This window comes from Sprattus sprattus (genome assembly GCF_963457725.1).
Source record: "Sprattus sprattus genome assembly, chromosome: 19".
NCBI lineage: Eukaryota > Metazoa > Chordata > Actinopteri > Clupeiformes > Clupeidae > Sprattus > Sprattus sprattus.
The window spans coordinates 24,512,393-24,527,392 of NC_137917.1; the positions used below are offsets into that span (position 1 = coordinate 24,512,393).

The window sequence follows — 15,000 nt, forward strand, 5'->3', positions numbered from 1 at the left end:
CAGATGAAGTCAGGCGCTCTTGCCGATCATTACCGCCATTGGCAAGCCTCATTCCAACTGAAGCGAATGCAAACAAAATGTCTGCCAATTGCCGCACAGTTGCAGGTTGCCTCAGGTTGCCTCAGGTTGCCAAATTAATAAATGGATACGTAATAGAATGGAAGCAACTCTATATTGACAGATCGCTGTCTGGTCATAAGAGAATGCAAGGCACTGTATCCAAGGAGACGGCGAGAATGTTAAGTGATGGCCACTGGTGCTATCCTCCATCCTCTCTCCGCCCACCCCAACCCCCCCACTTCCATCATAACTTTAAGGACAGATGGAAGGACATATGTCTTGATGCCGTGCATAAGCCATTTATCCACGGGTATCAGAGGGCTTAATCCACTTTATTAGACATTATTCAATTTTAGCATGGCCAAAATAATCCTGAAAAAAAAAGAAGAAAATCTCTGTGTAGTGGTATGGAAATGTGCAGTGCACTGAAGTGCAGTTTCAGTCAGACTCATCAGTATTGGGATCTCTGCGGCTCCCTCTCACTGGCTTTGCAATCTTTCAATATATTGACCAAGGGGCTCTAACAGGCTGTGTGTGTGTGTGTGTGTGTGTGTGTGTGTGTGTGTGTGTGTGCATGTGTGGTTGTGTGTGTGGTTGTGTGTGGTTGTGTGTGTGGTTGTGTGTGTGTGTGTGTGTGTGTGTGTGTGTCTGTGTCTGTGTCTGTGTGTGTGTGTCTGTGTCTGTGTGTGTGTGTGGTTGTGCGAACGTGTGTGTGTGTGCTTTTTTCCTCCTCTCTAAAGCTTTTGGCCACAACGAGTGTCCAGATCCCGGGGTCCCCTTGAACGCGCGGCGCTTCGGCGACAGCTTCCAGCTGGGCAGCTCCATCTCCGTGGCGTGCGAGGAGGGCTTCATCAAGACCCAGGGCTCCAACACCGTCGTCTGCGAGCTCGACGGAGACACGGTGATGTGGAGTGGATTGATCCCCCGGTGTGAAGGTAACGATTCAACCGCGCCCGGCCAACTAAGGGAATCAGCGTAAATCTCCCTGCATTAACACAACACATGCGGTGTAACACTGTCTGTTTTAGCTTCCCCTAACCAGCCCGTGCTGTTTAAAGACAGACCCCCACACACACACACACACACAAACACAAACACACACACACACACACACACACACACACACACACACACACACACACACACACACACACACACACACACACTTACACATGCACCTACACACGTTGAAAGAGACACTCAGAGGCCAGTATGTAGACAGTATCACACACACACACACACACACACCAACTAGGACACACACACACACACACACACACACACACACACACACACACACACACACACACCAACTAGGACACACTGCAGGCAGAGACAAGCCATCATAATATGCTTCACTCCTCCCCCTCATTTGTGTCTGTTGGAGTAAGATGCGAGACATTTGACAGTGAAGTGAACCATTGTATTAAATGTGCTGGTCTTATGTGCCAATGAAAAACTGAGTGTGTATGTGTTTTTGTGTGTGTGTGTGTGTGTGTGTGTTTGTCTGTCTGTCTGTCTGTGTGTGAGTGTGTGTGTGTGTGTGTGTGTGTGTGTGTGTGTGTGTGTGTGTGTGTGTGTGTGTGTGTGTGTGTGTGTGTGTGTGTGTGTGTGTGTGTGTGTGTGTGTGTGTGTGTGTGTGTGTGTGTGTGTGTGTGTGTGTGTGTGTGTGTGTGTGTGAAAGACAAGGGGCACACTTAGTGTGAGTGCACATAATGTATGTATTGTGTATATATTGTGTGTATGTGTGTGTATGGATGTGAATGTACTGTGAAATTCAGGCGTGTGTGGAAAGCTCACTTTGTTGTTTCTGCTGGCTGACATGGTTGTGTGTCATCGCTGCAACAGCCCCCTGCGGAGGTCATTTCTCCTCCCCTGTGGGGGTCATCCTGTCTCCCGGCTGGCCAGGCTACTACAAAGACTCTCTGAGCTGTGAGTGGGTGATTGAAGCAGAGCCTGGGCGCTCCATCAAAATCACCTTTGACAGGTGGGTCAGGTCACGCTCTCAGTCAGGGTCCATAGTGTGTGTAGAGGAGCACACACACCGCCAGAATGATCCAGAATGTACCGAGTCTTCTGTTCTGTTCCAGACAAAATGAAAATGACCTAAAAATCTGTAAATATCTTTTAATATTTAATTATCTTTTGATATTTTTATATTTTTTACTTGACATTTTTTATATATTTTATATATTGTTTTTCTAATGTTCTGTAGTACTTATTATTATTTTATGTTTATCGTCTGCACCAATATGCCAAAACAAATTCCTGGTAGATTTACTTGGCAATACAAACTATTCTTATTCTGATTCAGACTCTGAAAATAAATACCAAATCTACCACATATAACCTCCCCTCCCCTCATACGCCAATTACAGTTTATAAAAAAAAAAAAATGACATAAGATACATTGGTCTCTACATTATGATTGTATTTATTCTCATACAGGTGTGACGATTCTGTTACTGTCTTCAAACTGTCGGCCTTCTATCTGTCAGTGCGGCCGTGTTTAGTTGGTTTACGAAGCTCTTGACGTGTTATCGTAATGTTTCTGGCATGTGGTTCGACGTGTCCACTGGGGCGTTGTGATAATAATGGCCTCAGCTCTGCGTGAGCTTACATATGCATGCACCTGTCATGTTGTTCACAGAATGAACGGGTAAACATTCACCGCTAACTGCTTCCTATTCTAGCACATATCGTACCCTTTTCCTTTTTGTATGTGTACATGTGGTATAAAAATACCCCAAGGATGGAAAGAAAGATATAAAGAAAGAAAGAGACAGAAAAAAAGGAAGCAAGAGCTGGTTGTGGAATTGTATGAGTTTGCCGAGATAGCGAGGGCTTTAATGTTTGGTCTTGTGAAGGGATGTGTGTGTGTGTGTGTGTGTGTGTGTGTGTCTGTCTGTGTGTGTGTGTGTGTGTGTGTGTGTGTGTGTGTGTGTGTGTGTGTTTGGTCTTGTGAAGGGATGTTCAGAGCACCTGTCAGTGCCCAAGGGACTGGAGACTGGTGCCAAAGCTCAGATTGATCTGATTGATAAAACATGACTACCATGTCAGAGGCTTGTCATGAGTGGGGCTAGCCACTGAGAAACCCCCATGATGAGCCACTCCGGCAGACTCCAGGCTGTCATGGCCAAGACTGGGGAGTGTGTGGGCTCACAGTGGGTCTGTGCCAGTTTATCAGTGCAATTATATCTCCTTTCTCTCTCTCCCTCTCTCTCTATCTCTCTCTCTCTCCCTCTCTCTCTACCTCTCTGTTTCTTTCTCTTTCATGCCCCTGCCATTTCTATCCCTTTTATTATACTTAATGCTCCCCCATGCTCGCTCCCCCATGCTCCCTCTCTCACCTTTATTCTTTCTCTGTGTATCTCCCCTTTTATATATTTCTCTCTCTCTCTCTCTCTCTCTCTCTCTCTCCCTCTCTCTCTCCCCCTCCCTCCGTTTGCCTCTTATCTCGTCTTGTCCCTGACAGATTTCAGACGGAGCTCAGCTTTGACTTTCTGGAGGTTCACGACGGGCCCAACCTGCTCTCTCCGCTAATCGGCTCCTTCAACGGCTCCCAGGTCCCCCAGTTCCTGTTCAGCAGCGGCAGCTTCCTGTATCTGCTCTTCACCACCGACAGCAGTCGCTCCGACAGCGGCTTCAAGCTCTTTTATGAAAGTGAGACAGGCAAATTGTTAAACGCTTCCGCGACGCATCACGCCTCGCCTCGCCGTACCCCACTGCTCGACGACCCAACCCCATACTGAGCGGCATGTCACCTGTTCCATTTTATTCTCTTCTCTTATTTTATTTCACTTCTATGTACGTGTGTATTTATTTATTTATTTTGTGTGAAGTGCTTCGTGCTATGTATGCAACCTCGAATTGTGTTTGTTCCCACTTATATCAAAGAAGCAGTCTTAGGGGATTGCTTTCTCTACCATTCTTTTTTTCCTTTCTTTTGCTCTCTCTCTCTCTGTCTCTCTCTCTCTCCGTATATATATATCACATTCTCTTTCATCCCCTCACACTCCCTGCTATTGCTCCACTCGCTCCCCTTCCCAGCCTGCTTTTAATATGCGCTCTCCCACTTACTCTTTATCATTCTGCCCTTGAGGTTCCATACTCTCTCCATAACCTGTACTCTCTCCTGTCATCACCCCCCCCCCCCCCCCCCTCCCCCCGCCCCACCTGGACACCCCCCCCCCCCCCCCCCTTCTGTTTGCACGTAACAGCTGTGGCACTTGACAGACACTCCTGCTTAGACCCTGGGATCCCGGTCAACGGAATCCGCCACGGCCAAGACTTATCCATCGGCGCCAAGGTGTGGTTTGGCTGCGATCTGGGCTACCGGCTGAGCCACGAGGAGCCACTGGTGTGCGAGAAGAACCACTGGTGGAGCCACCCGCTGCCTTCCTGTGACGGTATGGTTCCCCTCATGTTCCATTCCCTTCCTGTGACGGTATGGTTCCCCTCATGTTCCATTGCCTCTCTGTGACGGTACGGTTCCCCTCGTGTTCCATTGCCTCTCTGTGACGGTACGGTTCCCCTCGTGTTCCATTGCCTCTCTGTGACGGTACGGTTCCCTCGTGTTCCATTGCCTTTCTGTGACGGTACTGTAAGAATATTAATAACCACGCTAAAGTTGAAGAAGGGACCGGAGGCAGAGTCAGAGTTTCTGGAGTTTGTATTTCAGCGTGGAGTCCCCCTCTCAGCTGCAGCTCAGAGAAAGGCCTACCTGATAGCAGAATGCAATGGCATTTATACATTCAGTCAGGTTACAGTACAGCCTTTCTGTGACGGTACGGTTCCCCTCGTGTTCCATTGCCCTTCTGTGACGCTACGGTTCCCTCATGTTCCATTGTCTTTCTGTGACGCTACGGTTCCCTCATGTTCCATTGTCTTTCTGTGACGCTACGGTTCCCTCATGTTCCATTGTCTTTCTGTGACGCTACGGTTCCCTCATGTTCCATTGTCTTTCTGTGACGCTACGGTTCCCTCGTGTTCCATTGCCTCTCTGTGACGGTACGGTTCTCTCGTGTTCCCCTTCTCTCTGGTATCTGGCACCTGTCTGAGGCGAACAGGCACGTCCGTCCGTTACCTGTTTAATCAGTCAGTCAATCCAGGAAGAGAGGCGAGCTAGCAATCGAACAAGCAAGGAAACAAGCAATCTAGTGGAAAAACTGGTGAAATATATTCCATTTCATATTTGCTTCATTTCATCTCAATGTCCCTGGAGACTTCTACTTTGTCAAGTCACAAACATTTTTTATAGAGAGAAATAGCTCTATTAAGAACGGTCGATCACATTCATTTTAATGTGTCTGTGTCAAGGATTTAACTCTCAAGCAATCATGTTTACTTAAGAAACGCTTTATTCAGTCCCAGGAAAAAAAAGATCTGAAGACTGAAGAATAGTTAAGCCCAGGCGCTTTTCAGATGTGTCCTCAAACGCTCTTTGATCCATTCGCATTGAGATGCTTTGGAGTGGACATAAATTCCAACAAATTAAAAATATCACTGCAATCTTCCATCCGTAATCATTTATTCTTCCTGTTTTAACACATTCCCTGAGCGTTGACCTCCTTCTGGGGTCGGTTTGGTCCACATGAATGCCTATAAGCATGGTGACAGCCTCTATTGCCTGCAACCATAAACATTCAGTGTGAAAATGTAAAAAATCACCAAAGGCCGTCCCAACCCCTCTGGCCCCAGTGACTTCACCACTGGTTATTGTCTTCCATTCTCCTGCCCCCACCCCTTTCTCCTGCCCCCACCCCTTTCTCCTGCCCCCACCCCCTTCTCCTGCCCCTAAGGGTGCTGGTGGTGTGGTGTGGGGTGGTGGTGTGGGGTGGTTGTGTAGTATTCCAGATATTAACCTTCTGGCATACCATCCCCCTGCCCCCTGTAATTTCTAGTCTGGCATCAAAGAATCTTATTTAGGTTTAATGACTGAATGCAATTAGGGACGCATTAATGAAATATTTGCCGTAATGTTTTGGAGGAGGGTGTTTTTCATCCTGGAGGGCGATGTACCCTAGGGGAGTGTGTGTGTGTGTGTGTGTGTGTGTGTGTGTGTGTGTGTGTGTGTGAGTGTGTGTGTGCATGGAGGAGAGGTTGTGGGGGAGACTGGGGCAGCTGTGCCGCCGCGAGGCACCATAGACCCCTAGCAGGATCACGGGAAACTAGGCATGACTTCAAGTACTTCGCAAACTGCTGTCTGTGCTCGTGTGTGTGTGTGTATGTGTGTGTATGTGTGTGTGTGTGTGTGTGTGTGTGCGTAAGTGTGTGTGTGTGTGTGTGTGTGTGTGTGTGTGTGTGTGTGTGTGTGTGTGTGTGTGTGTGTGTGTGTGTGTGTGTGTGTGTGTGTGTGTGTGTGTGTGTGTGTGTGTGTGTGTGAGCATGGTGGAGAGCACTGCTGTCTGTGCTCGCAGAGGCCAGCTCCACTGGAAACGTGGGAGGAAAGAAAAAGAATAGAACGTTATTTTTACACTCTTCTTCTTTCTTTCTGTTTCACCCCTCTTTACCTTCTGTCTTACTCAGCTTTTCTGCTTTGTGTCGGCTGTAGGTGTTGTTAGCTGGCAGAGTAAGTGCAGGTTGTTGGTGGGACTAGGTTGGGTATTTATGAAACCCTGGCCTTTTACTGACAGTGACCTTTTATTTCGAGACGATGACAACTTGAGGAAAATGGGCCAGGGGTGAACAATGCCATCTCCCTCTCATTAACCTTTACATGATATTATTTTTCCCTGGTGTTCTTTGAAGGTTAGTCTCTCCTCTCCTTCTCTCCTGACTCCTCCAATTCCCTTCAGTTTCTACTTAAGATCCGGCATGTTCCAAACAGGACCGGTTTAAACCCAGAGGCCTGGTGCTGGGCCCGTGAACAGGGTGTTTCCCTTGTGTTTGTAACCTTGTTTCCATGGTGTTTGTTTCCCTGGTGTTTTGTTTGAACGTCTGAAACCCTGTCCCATTTCAGCGCTGTGTGGGGGTGACATTCAGGGACCTGAAGGCATCATCCTGTCCCCGGGGTTTCCGGAGCTTTATCCCAACTCATTAAACTGCACCTGGACGGTGGAGGTCAGTCACGGGAAAGGTAAACACAGCCACACGCCGGACACACACCCTCTCCCCTGCCGGACACACACCCTCTACCCGGACACACACACACTCTCCCCTGCTGGACACACACCCTCTACCCGGACACACACACACTCTCCCCTGCTGGGTTCAGCCGCTTAGTGTGACACACAGCAGGAGAGGGAAAGCATCCTGAGGGTACTTCATTCAGCTTTAGTATGTACTCAATTGCTACAGTTTTTTCCTAAAAGTCAATCAGAAAAAAAAACATTTTATAGCATTCATACATATGTTTGAACCATATCTAATGTAATTGAAGATACTGTATCGTTTGTAGTCTTTAAATGGTCCAAAATGGCATAGTTCTGGCTGATTCTTAAAGGAACTTTTAAACATCGGCTTTCATTGTTCGGGCAAACACACATTTACCTCAGGAGCAATATGTGTATCAGGCTACATCAGCTGTATAACCTGTACATGTTTAAAAAAGTGTATTTCATTTTAGAGAAAACATTGAATAATGTTATTACAATATGCTCTACGTATAATACATCAATAATGTAGTATTTGACGGACTATGGTTATAAAAAGCAGTCATAAAACACTGACTTTCGCTGTTAGGTAAATCTAGGTCTAGCGGGTTCGGTCTAATTTATGGCTCTTGTTTGGTCCCAGGGGTGCAGTTCACGTTCCACACCTTCCATCTGGAGGATCACCACGACTACCTGCTGCTGACGGAGAACGGGAGCTTCGCCCAGCCCTTGGCCCGCCTCACCGGCTCCCTGCGCCCCCCATCCATCAACGCCGGTCTCTATGGCAACTTCAAGGCGCAGCTTCGCTTCATCTCCGACTTCTCCATATCGTTCCAGGGCTTCAACATCTCTTTCTCAGGTGGGGGGGGGGGGGGGGGGGGGGTTTGCGGTGTGTGGTGAGGAGGAGACATGCCCAGACCCACACACACACACACACACACACATTCACACACACACACACATACACATACACATAACCACACTCTGACAAAGTCACCAGCTATATTTCTCAAGTGGGGGGGAAGGAGGTGGCGTGTGGTGGGAAGGAGACATGCCCAGACCCACACACACACACACACACACACACACACAGACACACACACACTCTCTCACACCCACACCCACACACACACACACACACACACACACACACACACACACACTCTGACAAAGTCACCAGCTATATTGTACCCATCTTTCATTTGCTCCGTTTCTGTCCGTGGAGAATCGATCTGAGGCGTGAAAGGGGGGGGACGACAGGCAGAACACAAGCAGTGGCTGAGGTGGAGTTCTGCCGCCCGCCACGGTGGAGGCTACAGGTGCTGCTTCGCTAATGAAACAAGCTGGGGGCTTGTTACTGGAGGCAGGAGAGCCTCGCCAGCCAGCTCGCTGTCCGCGGGAGAACCACCTTTTGGTGGATAATTGTGCTGTTTTTAGACCCCTTTCTTGTTACCCCCTACGAAGCAGCTCAGTGAGTACAGTAGGAACGATGATTGTACAAGGACAAGCAGGAAGAAAGGGAAGAACACAGAGAGAAAGGGAGAGAAAGATAAAGAGAGAGGATGAAGGAGAAGAGAGAGAGAAAGATAAAGAGAGAGGCCCACCCGGTGATTTTACCTCTCGCTTTTACCGTCTTTTTTGTTTGCCGAAAGAAAGTCTACATTCATTAAGCGACTGGGACCTTGAATACCCGTGAAATAATCACAGGCTATGGCTTTGGAATTTACATAATATTGATTGCTGATTAAAACTATTCTCACCCCCGTGCCAGATATTAAACGTGGTTGGAGATTGACAGGTATGGACATGTTGCCGCATAATCCCTGGAGCATCAGGAAAGAGAGGCTGGCACTAAAGATGCCCCTTTGCCCACCCTGGTGATTGCGAGGGGAAAGAAAGGAACCTCCATTTCCCTCCATTTTATTAATATAATTCATGCAATTTGCATGAAAATCAGGCCTCTTTACTCATGCCCTGTCTCACCGCCGGCGACGAGCACCACTGTGATTAGCTGAAATCATCTCGTAAATATGTGGCACAGTGCAGTTGGTGCAATGCTACTGTCTCCGCAGCAGATGAGAGATAGATAGATAGAGAGAGAGGGAGAGAAAGAGAGAGAGAGAAAGCGAGAGAGAGAGAGAGATAGAGAGATAGATAGAGAGAGAGCAAGAGAGATAGATAGAGAGAGAGAGAGAGAAAGAGAGAGATAGATAGAGAGAGAGGTAGAGAAAGAGAGAGAGAGAGAGAGAGAGTGAGAGAAAGAAAGAGATAGATCGAGAGAGAGGTAGAGAAAGAGTGAGAGAGAGAGAGAGAAAAAGAGGGAAAGAGAGAGAGAGAGAGAGACAGAGAGAAACGGTCCAAGTCATGCAGGCTGTGTGTGGTTTGTAGGGGGGAGATCAAGTTTAGGGCAGCAGGCAACAGAGAAACAGCTGCACGGTGCAGCACTGATAATGCATATTCAATGACCATTTATCCACAGGAGAGAGGGAGAGAGAAAGAGCGCATGAGGGAGAGAGAGAGAGAGAGAGAGAGAGAGAGAGAGAGAGAGAGAGAGAGAGAGAGCCCAGATATCAACATCAGAAAGGCCTTGAAATGGAGCGACAAAGGCGCCGCTGCCATGGGCAACTCTTTCAAGCCCCAGCTGTTGTTGCACCATGCTCAAATGTTTTCCCATCAGCCGCACGCATAAATGGGCCCAAAAATTGGAAAACAATATCTCTAATTGATCTGGCTTTGCGTTGCCGTAAACGCCGCCTCGCGCAGCACACACACCCTAACCGTTTGCCCTCCGAGCTTTGGCCATGATGTATCGTTAATTAGGCACTCTACAACGCAATTATGGCGCCCATCAAATAGGGGACTTCAGATGGAAAAACAGCTAGTGTGTGTCCGACAAATTGGAATGTAGTGTATGTTGTCATGCCAGTTTTGGTACACTTCTGCATCGACAGTGATGAATGATACAGGCAGCGACAAGCATAAACAAAAAGATTGTCACTCATGGAGTGTTTGAAAAGATTGTCACTCATGGAGTGTTTGAAAAGATTGTCACTCATGGAGTATTGGAAAAGATTGTCACTCATGGAGTATTTGAAAAGATTGTCACTCATGGAGTATTAAAAAAGATTGTCACTCATGGAGTGTTTGAAAAGATTGTCACTCATGGAGTATTTGAAAAGATTGTCACTCATGGAGTGTTTGAAAAGATTGTCACTCATGGAGTATTGGAAAAGATTGTCACTCATGGAGTATTTGAAAAGATTGTCACTCATGGAGTATTTGAAAAGATTGTCACTCATGGAGTGTTTGCATATTTTCTCCGTTTGGCCCCAGAGTACGACCTGGAGCCCTGCAAGGATCCTGGAACCCCGAAGTTCGGCTGGCACAGCGGGGGCGGACAGCTGGGCATCGGTGACTCGCTGGTGTTCGCGTGCGAGAGCGGCTTCCGGCTTCAGGGGGCGCGGGAGATCGTGTGCCTGGGCGGCGGGCGGCGCGTGTGGAGCGCACCTCTGCCAAGGTGTGTGGGTACGTGGTCAGCCGCTTTCATTTTGCCTCCACTTAACCCTGACTACTCCAGTGGCTGCCATTCAAGGCCTCAGACACAAGCCACCGGCTCCCTACCTTAAAGAAGGACAGAAGTCTCAGAACTCATTATATTCCATATAACACGGGTGATGTTCAGCCATGAGAAAGCTTGTTTAAGATGCCTGACATGGGTTTAGTTTATGATAGCTGAAGGGACGTTTTCCCTCAACAATACAAATATTTGTAAGTTCAGGATTATGGGGGAGTGCGGTTGGCAGAAAGTTGCTGGATAACTTGAATGACAGCCATTTGTGAATAATATGCTGCAAAAAAAAAACAATTTGTAATATACAAATGTATATTTAGCTTAATATTTAGCTAGACTGCAATATTTGACTTCATATTTGAGAAAATATGAAATTTAAATTTAAAAGTAACATTATTTTCATGAATAAGATGAATAACAATTCTAGTGGTCTTCTTCAGGATGGGCAGAGTTGGCAAGACAAACAGTTTTTTTTGTGGTTTGTCTCTTGTGAAATAGTGCCACATATTATAAGGAATCTGCAGTCACAGTAAAAGTTTCATGGGAACGTTTTTCCACCTCATTCTTATTTATCTACATTGTCATGTTTCTTGTTAAGACCCAGCAGATATTTATTAAAACGCTTTGCCACGATCAAAAGGTGTCCCTGCGGAAGACTTAATGGACTTGCTATCAGTGAGTTGGACCAACGTGGCAGTAAAACTCTGTCTTGGTGCTCATAAAACCCTCTTTGCCCTTGTTCCCTTCAGCTGAGTGCGGCTCGACCGTTTCCAACAACGCAGGCGTTTTGCTGTCACCCAACTATCCCGTGAATTACGACAACAGCCATGAGTGCATCTACAGCGTCCAGGTCCAGACCGGGAAAGGCATCAACATCTCTGCCAGCTCCTTCCATCTCGCCCAAGGTGACCTTCTAAAGGTAAGCCGAACATCGCAAGCAAAGCTGAGCAGCAGTGGCATTCACTAAGTGACTTCGGTCCTCACTTAGTAATCTCGGCATTGGAAAAGATCTTGAATGAACTGTCTTTTATTCACATCAGGATGGCTTCTTCCAAGAAATAACTTGCTCGAAATTTACCTCATCTTCACAAAGCTGTGGTATTTAGTTTTCAGGTGAAGATGCTGAAGACATTGTGTAACCTTGACTTTCTTAGCTCTGTATAGGCCAAGACTACACAGCATCTCATAGCTTTCAGGCCTTGCCCATAGCAAATGTACTCAATAGTCTTCCCAAAGCTGAGGGGGTAGAGATATAGATCTCATGTGGCCCGATGTGAAGACAACAAAGATATTGTGTGAACTTGTCTCTTCTAGCTCTACGATGGCCAAGACAACTCAGCTGATGTCCTCGGCACATTCACGGGGACAGCCATGATGGGCGTTTCTCTCACCAGCACGTCCAATCACCTGTGGCTGGAGTTCTTCTCCGACCAGGACGCCACGGCTCAGGGCTTCAAGCTCATCTACTCCAGTGAGTGATCTAAGTGACCCGGCCCTCCATCAAGGTCAAGCACCCAGATTCAATTTCAATTATTCCTCTTGAAATCCTATTTGTTAAAGTTTTTTTTTTTCTGAAAGGGGGTAGGGGCAAGACTGATCTTTTTTCCGTGAAGAAGCTACAGAATCATCTCTTAAGACTTAAGCTCTACTTGTTATTCCCTCTGTCTCTCTCTGTCTACCTCGCTATTCCTCTAACTCTTTCTCTCTCTCTCTCTCTCTCTCTCTCTCTTTTTTTCTCTCTCTCTCTCTCTCTGTTTTTCCTGGTTCCCTCCCACTGTGTTACGCCTCATTAAAAACTGACCTGTGAAATTCGATTCCATTTCAGATTGACCCCAAATTCCGAACCACTTAATGATTTTAATAGAGCGACCATAGTTTCTCTCAGGAGGAATAATTGCTTTTTTTCCCTTTTAACTTCAAAAAATGGAGAGCTAGTGTTTGTAGGCGCAAAGGTGCAAGCAAACTTTGAGTCTTACCCTGAAAAGGGCAACATGCAAAGATTATATGATAATTTTAATCAAGCAACTCAGCTACTCATTAGCCCTAACGAGAACATTACAACCTCCTCACCGCCATGTGATGTAACAGGTGCTGATTTAGAAGGATTATCCTTTCCTAATAGATCTGTAATTAGGGAAAGAACCCGTTACAAACAGCCAGAGAACAGCGTGACTTTTTGTCTCCCATAGGATTGCTTTTAAATAATGTGAAGCTCTGTGCTGTTAATCCTGTGTAAGACAAGTTGTCCTCTTGGGGGGGGGAAGCCCAAGCCCTTACTGCCCTTCTCAGATGATTAGCGGCTAGCCTTACCAGAAGGGTTTTGTCAGAACCATTGTTAGCCTTGCTCAAGCGTACAGCACTACATGAATCTGGACTGATTGATTGATCAATGATTGATCATCTCGGGGGCATGCCAAGGGTAGGAGGTTTGGCTCTTGGTCTAAAACGAGAAATTCAGACCCAGCTCCCCCTTCATCACCACCACAGACACCCTCCTCCTCCCCCCCCCCCCCCCCCCAACCCTCCCCCCCCCCCCCCCCCCCCCCCCTCAACCCTCCTCCCCCACCCCCACCCCCCCTCAACCCTCCTCCCCCACCCCCCCCTAGAGGAAAGTGAAGATGTAATCTTCTTAATGGAGCCTATAACTGTTGTAATTTATACGGCTTGTGATTCTTGTAAGACTGTCATAACATTTGGCATGGGGAGAGGAGAAGAAATACAGCTCCCCAGGCTGGCATGTTTGCAAGGCCCTGTCACCGCGGGTGACGAGTCCCCTAGTCAGTCCCAGTGTAATTATCTAGGCCATGTTGTGACAAAAATAATACGGGAACTGGCGATGGAGATTCGTCAGAATGATTGACGGACATCTCAGGGCAGGGGCACCACCGAGGCTCAGAGAGAATGACCACAGTGGAAATAAGATCTAAAGCTTCTTGTGGATACGGCATCAGTGGATCAATAGAGATGGGGTTGGAGTTATAAGCCCAGGAAGAGAAGCGTCTCGTCCAGTCATTGCTCCTTGCTAATGATCATACTGCATGGAGCTGGGAGGTGTGCTGGAATTAATGAAATCAGCCGGCTCAGTGGCAGAAGAAACGGTGGTGGCAGGACTTTGATTTTGACGCTGTTTTTCAGCAGCACTTTGCTTATTTCCCTCAGAGGTAGGTGTTTTGCTTTCTGGCTGTGCCATCCAAGAGTACCAATGCTTGCCTTGCTCACCGCAGCAAACACATGCTATAATTGGACGAGCACTCCACTCTAATTGCCAGTGCTCTACATACTGAGCGAAATGCAGCTCGGTGGAAAGAAGTCAGAACTTCCATCTTTCACCATTTCTGTTTCATAATGGCATGTTATCTCACCTGTAGTTTTCTCTTCTTCTAATCCTACTGCTGCATTCTTAAACGCAGACAAATCCCGAGTAGCCCTGTGTGTACGTTATGCTGTCTGCCCTCAAACCCTCTTCTAATGAGTTAATTAGCTGTGTCATTATTTTGCTAATTAAGATTTAATGACTTGACTGATATTATTTATTCTGGTATTCTCTGTAATTACCTTTAATGTTGGAAACGGCGGTACACAGGAAATTATATTACACCTCGTTTGTACCACTTATAGGTTGCACTGGCAGAGACGCTGGTGCAAGCAGCATGTGGTTCACACACACCCACACACACACACACACGCCCTGCTGAGTGCCTGGCATGTCCGTTACGCTGGAATAGGTAGTCTGTCAGAATCTTTGTGCGGCTGATGCAAATATCTTCCCCTCTGTCTATTCTCCACCTAACCCTCTCTTTCTTTCTCTATCTCTCTCTCTCTCTTCCTATCTCTCTATCTCTCTCTCTCTCTCGTGCGAAAGGTTTCGAGCTCTCCCACTGCGAGGACCCGGGAGTTCCCCAGTTCGGCTCCAAAGTCAGCGACCAGGGCCACTTCGCCGGCAGCGCCGTCACCTACAGCTGTGACCCGGGCTACCGCCTCCATGGCAGCAGCATCCTGAGTTGCATGACGGGCGAGAGGCGGACGTGGGACCACCAGCTGCCCTCCTGCATAGGTGAGCACATTGATATGCAGAACCCTCTCCAACCCGGCGCCGCTTGCTGTGTAGCGCGCTGATCCGCGGGATTTAGTCCTACACGGATTCTTCTTAATTGGACCTTGTTATAAGGGGGAAAGCAGTTTCTTGCTGCACATGCTGACAAAGAGCTCTTGTGTTTCCTGCTCTTGTATAATCCACAGTGCTCTCAACACACGCCTCAGTTTGGACTTGTTCTT

At 47.4% G+C, this 15,000-nt stretch overlaps 1 protein-coding gene across 1 annotated transcript in view; it reads left to right on the forward strand.

Moving 5' to 3' along the window:
- Positions 1-15,000, forward strand: part of LOC308380812 (CUB and sushi domain-containing protein 3-like) — a gene marked incomplete at both ends in the record, with an annotated part of 198,970 nt that overhangs the window by 56,149 nt on the left and 127,821 nt on the right. The window contains 10 exon segments of the mRNA XM_080858223.1: positions 801-995; positions 1,909-2,047; positions 3,536-3,723; positions 4,281-4,469; positions 7,022-7,138; positions 7,798-8,013; positions 10,488-10,679; positions 11,475-11,644; positions 12,040-12,196; positions 14,588-14,779. Coding sequence (XP_080714349.1) covers positions 801-995; positions 1,909-2,047; positions 3,536-3,723; positions 4,281-4,469; positions 7,022-7,138; positions 7,798-8,013; positions 10,488-10,679; positions 11,475-11,644; positions 12,040-12,196; positions 14,588-14,779 — 1,755 coding nt within the window.